The 5950-nt window shown below is 35.4% G+C and overlaps 1 protein-coding gene across 1 annotated transcript in view; it reads right to left on the minus strand.

The window, feature by feature from the left end:
• Positions 1-2448: 2448 nt before the first annotated feature.
• The window catches only part of LOC106344615 (protein TRANSPARENT TESTA 12-like), a 14637-nt gene continuing 11135 nt past the window's right edge, over positions 2449-5950 (minus strand). Inside the window, exons 3-7 of the mRNA XM_013783963.1 lie at positions 3501-3557; positions 3083-3321; positions 2868-2986; positions 2656-2742; positions 2449-2568 (exon numbers count right to left, since the gene is read on the minus strand). Of these exons, the coding sequence (XP_013639417.1) occupies positions 2503-2568; positions 2656-2742; positions 2868-2986; positions 3083-3321; positions 3501-3557 (568 nt within the window). The 3' untranslated portion in view covers positions 2449-2502. The remainder of the gene's footprint in view (positions 2569-2655; positions 2743-2867; positions 2987-3082; positions 3322-3500; positions 3558-5950) is intronic.

Genomic DNA, 5950 nt, shown 5'->3' on the forward strand with positions numbered 1-5950 from the left:
TGAAATGATCTATTCTATATCGTTATTCTAAATGGAATGGTATATGAGTGTTGGGTGTCACATACAAACGCTCACGCACTACGACTTCAATGTCCATTTATGTGGCAAAGAGACACATTTCCCAAACCATGGCTATATTGTTAATACTTTTCCTATTATGGTTATACCACAAATTTTCCCTTTTAGTTATCTAATCATTCTCACACTAACCATCATCATATGAAATTTGATAATCAATTTTCTTGGTCATCAAAATTCAAGATGAATAAAAAATAAGTAAAATAATATAAATATATTTTAAATATTTAATTTATTCATAACTAAAAATAACATAAATTTTCATTATTTTATTAATTTTAGTATTTTCTATTATTTCATTTAAAATTATTTATTTAATTTAATATTAAAAATAATAAATCAAACTAAAAAAAGGAAACTAGAGCACAACACAAAATTAAACCTAAAACCTCCACAATTACTGAGGAAAACAAAATGTCATAGTAACAATAACTAAATAAAGGTTTGAAGCTGAAAGGAGATCAAGAATGAAGACTAACTTCTTCACATTACCGTAGAGTATCTTGACTGAAACAAACAAAGGTCAGAAAAATGTATAAAGATAAAATCTGAGACAAGACAATCCATCGAACACAAAGGAAGTGCGATCAAGCACCAACGCGAAGAACCAAGAAAGCGGATCAGAGGAAGAATAATAACCGAAAGGCCAACGTCACCACGAAGCCAGAGGACACATTCTTAATGCACCAGAAGCACAACCACAAGTTAAGAGGTGAGAACCACCTCACAAAACTAAAGAAGCACAAACAAGGCGTCCATGCCAGCGAAGAATCATAAAGCTCTGGATAGAAGTGACCAAAGCTCCAAGAGACTAACTCCGCACACTTATACCAAGTGGAGCAGGGGAAGAAGAGAAACAACCTGAGGGAGGAAGAATGTAAGCCAGTCACCAAGAAACCAGAGCCCAAGCCTGAGACCAGAAACAACCTTCCAGACCCACATAGCATACCCGGAGGAAAACATTATCGAAACCTGGAGTAGCAAACATAGCGAAAGGGAGAGCCACCAGAGAAGCGAGCAGCGATGAAACTGTAATGAGATGAGATAATATAGATGGAACGGGAAACAAAATGAAATCAGCAAACTGTGGAGCTGTCCTCAAGCTATGAAAGAGAGCATAGAATTCAGATCACCAAAAACCAGATCTTGAAAACCAGGGAGAGCATGAACTACTGACGACAAGCCAACGACGAGGAAAACAACATCAAAGACTACAAACTCTGACCCAACCCAAGGATATAGTCCATAACATCAACCAAAATCTAAAGAAGAAGAGGAGCAAACAATATTGACCGGAACATCCTACAACGCCGTGAGAAAAAATCACACAACTAAGAACTCATAAACCCGATCTGCAATAAATATCATATAATATCACAGGAGAAGAAGGTGAGGAAGAACAAGAGCACACATGTGAGTCTTTTTCCAGTGATGGTGAGAAGCACCACATACCAAAAATGTAAACAAAATAAATAGATGGTGACGACTCATTGTCAAAATATGTGGAGAGGGCAAAAAACATCTTAAAATAATAATATTCAAAAATATTTAAAAGTAAAATACAATTTTGACACTAAGAACCAACAAATTTCTAAATAAAAAGTTATTGAAATTCAATATACTTTACATTAGAGGCTCACTTCATCATTAATAAGTACTACTATACACACACCATCATATTATTAAAAAAATACATAATTTATTAACGTACACAATAAAAACACCAAAATAATACTCTTACCAAATAAACACGACCATATAATATATCATCCAATTAATTGTACTTAACAACAATGAAACAATATTCTGCGTGAAGCGCGGATACCCCTCTAGTTTGTTATAAAAAGTAAATATAGTTATGGCTTTGGTATAAAACCAAATATACCGAAAAACATTATTATATAAACCGGACCAAACCAAACCAAAATAGATATAATATGAATATGATAGCTAATTTTTGTAAACCGAAAAAAAAAAAACTGAAATAATAAAACCAAAATCCGGATTGAACACCCTAGAATACATTAATATAGTGCTAAGCAAATAAATATCAGGCCAATCACCTTTTAAATCGATAGTTTTTACTGTTTGCCAACTTTTATGAACTACTGAGCATGTTAACTCAAATATATTTTAATCATCGGTTCAACAAGTCAAAATAAAACGTAACCAGTTTACTAAATCTGTATTGTTTGATCATTCTAAATAAGTTTGAATCAATAGTAGCAAAGCAATTGAAAATTTGATTTGACATCAAGATACATCACCTAATTGTTATTTTTTTTAAGCAAGCACATAAATTAATGAAAGCTTATATCGAACTGAAGAAGTTTATGGGATGATATGCATGTCCTATTGTATCAGCTCACCGGTTAACTTGAGCATCTGGACCAGTTATAATTTAAAACGATGAACCCAATTGGTTCATTCGGGAACCATTTCCGGTTTTTTGTTGCTCCATTTGTCCAACCTTTTTGCAGATTCTTCCACCTAAAGCAAACATAATATCCGATCATTATTGAAGTGTCTCATATCAGTAAAATATAGATGCACATTCGCAGGAATACATAAACTTACCTCTTTTGTCCAGTCTGTTCGAAATGTGACCCATGCTAAAATAACCGTCTGTATAAGAGTTCCACATATCATTCCCGTCCATATACCCTATAACATAAAAAAAAAATTAAATTCTCTGATTAGTCTCATTAATAATACGAGTCAAATGTACAAAAAATAGTTAAATGGTAAGTATTTGAATATTGATGTGAAAGGCAAGAGGAGTATCTTGCCTTGGTATCGAACTTGAAATAAAATCCAAAGAGAGCCCCAAGAGGAATTCCAATAATGTAGTAACATCCAACATTAACTTTGGCCACAAACATTTGCCAACCACATCCAACCGCCACACCTTAAATAGACATTTCCCACTTGTTTTTAAGGAAAACAGTTTTATTTAATCTATTTTTGTTTTTGAAACTGCGGTGTTATAAAAAAAAGATTTTACCAGAAAGGACAGGTTGGATTCCATTGAGGACAAGCGTGAAGGCAAGAAGCGGGCAGAGATCTGAAACTGCGGCCGAAACTTCTTCACCCTCGGTGAAAGCATAGCTCAAGACGTCACGGAACGCCAAAATCGCAATGGCTAAGATCACACATGTGATTAAAGAATATATGTTGACAATGATAACAGAAAACGATGCTGATTTAGGGTTTCCAGCTCCAAGTTCATTGCTCACTCTTACACTGGTCAATACCAAAGATTAGACCGCAGTCAAATTTATTTAGAAAAATAGAGATCAGACTCGGTTTTATTTAACATATTTAAGTTGATGTAAAGTGTAAGAGTTTATATACTTTTAGGAGAATAAATTGGATAGACATTCTCAATTTTATATAATTAAAAACTTGAGAGATCCGCATACCTTATCGCTGCATTGAACCCAAGAGATATCATGAACACCCATCCTGAAATCGTCATGCTGAAACACGAAAAACCAAATGTTATAGGGTCCGAATGTTAACATACGGAATAAGTGAAGTGCAGTTCTAATAGTAACAAAAACATATAAATATATAAGTCTATGTAGAGATTTTTTGTTACTATTAACTATGCTGCGCTGCAATGTGATTTGTAACATTCGGAGCCATAACACCATAAGAAATGAGCAAAAATATAGTAATAAAAATATATTTCAGCTTGTGTCGTCATACAGCATTAAAACATTTCAAGGTTTCACTTATATCGGTATATATATTCTGGGTGTGACCGGTAAAAATGTAGTGTAATAAAAGTAGAGATATACATAGTGAATTAGAGATAGGAGAAGTAAAAAATTTGGAGGAAAAAAAATAAGCTAATGTTGTAAAACGAAGGTTTTAGCTCTGAATATTTCTGTGTTTTATTAATGAATAAGAGATCCCTTTATATAAGGGTTACATGAGAGATAAATGGAAATACATAAATGTAAAGATTACAAATCATAAACATATATGAAATAGAAAACTAGAAGAATGGAAAGTGTCTAGCCGACTTTCCCTCTCTCTCCATGCCGCGGCCGCCGCCTCTCTCTCTAGGGTTTGGACAGTGTCTCTCTCTAGGGTTTGGACAGTGTCTCTCTCTAGGGTTTGGGCCGGTTATGGACCGAGCCGGTTATGGACATCCACCAATTGATTTATAACACTCCCCCTTGGATGTCATAATCATTCAGGGATTGTAATACGCTTAATGTTGCCTCATTAAAACCTTATCAGGAAAACCCAGTGGGACAAAACCATGATGAAGGAAAAAGAGTGCAACAAGTACTACTCCCCCTGATGTGAACCTCAGTGGAAGTTCTTCAGCCTACGCATCTGATGCGTGAGCTTCCTGAACGTGCAGGTAGGAAGAAAACAAATCGGCCAAGTTTATTACTGAACCGTAACTGGATTACTTTGACCTCTCCGGTCTTTTCTCATGTCTTATGACATCGTGTGTGCATGGTAAATAAGTGAATCTTTCCTGTCGACTACTCTTAATTTGGTCGGTCAGACTTACAGACAATATACATGCTGAGCATGGTGCCATGAACTTGTAATCTCAAGTCATAAGTCTATGTCCTGGTGCATCTTTTCTACACGGATGTATATCAACCACACTCTAATCTGATCGATTCATGTTGAGTCATAGATCTCGCCTATACATGTTTATAACTTGTCTCATGAGTGTCTAAGATCAAGATGTGATCAATCATTATTGCTGTAATGAGTCTTACGATCTCATTGAACTATGGCTCTGCAGCCAAATACACTCATGGACCTCATACATGACCATCGACTCTTCTTGCCTTTGGCAATGCTACATTCATTAGTCTTTGCAGTCCTATCTTAATATATGATGGTGTCCCATGACCTTTCTTGCCGTGGACCATATCACGCATATTAGGTTATTGATCTCGGCCACATGTGTTTATGGACAACAACACGATGGCTGATCTTTCTTTTCACTAGCCATGATCAAAGAAGAAGGGCCGGACGCCTGTAGCCGGACACCCACACAGATTTAATAGATAATCTGTATCAATCAACAAACCATTCTTTAGGCTGGTTTAGTATAAGTAAACACAAGGAATTCAAATCTCTTTTATAAGTATATGGACTGAATTGGATTGTTCTTATACAACTCTTTTACATAATATATGCAGCTGCTTTGTTTCAGTCCATGAAAAGCTTAGGAACAATTTTGTTCTTTATCCAGTGATCCATATGCTGCTTACTACATCAGTGTATGTCAATCTAATTTCTTTCTTATGACCAGACCTTTTGTCAATTTCGAAAATCTGTAGCAGCATCCACCACATAGGAGTTTATCTCCTTATAATTTGTTCATTTGGTCTTTGTGAGTATCCTTGTGTAACAAGCTATGATCGAATGTTGTTAGTAGGAAAACATGAACACCTTTACACCGCATGATCATGTAGCATCTCTCACGGTTTCTTTTCCCTCACAAGACTCATCTATTTCACTGGTTTATCAGATGGTGTTTCTGTATATGTGTATGGCCAATACGCCTATCTCTTCTTTAGATACCTTGAACCCCACGTTTATCTTTCAATCTAATCTTTATGAGTACTCTTTCGTGGGTTCATGATCCTCGTTTATATCTTTAAACTCAAGTGCTACTACTTTATGTATCCTTATACAAATATAACTCTCATGTTTGTGTTCCAGACATGATCTAATCGATTTGAGATTTCATTATCCAGGACCTTTGTTACCTAGTAGCTTGGCGTCCCAAGCTACATGGTTTGGTATCTTAGATGTTTAGCTGCGCAGCTTTTTCTCAATGCCTGGTATGGTTTCTATTTTGACCTCGGATCTGTATTCTATGCACCTT

This window comes from Brassica oleracea, chromosome C1, assembly GCF_000695525.1.
Source record: "Brassica oleracea var. oleracea cultivar TO1000 chromosome C1, BOL, whole genome shotgun sequence".
Lineage (NCBI taxonomy): Eukaryota > Viridiplantae > Streptophyta > Magnoliopsida > Brassicales > Brassicaceae > Brassica > Brassica oleracea.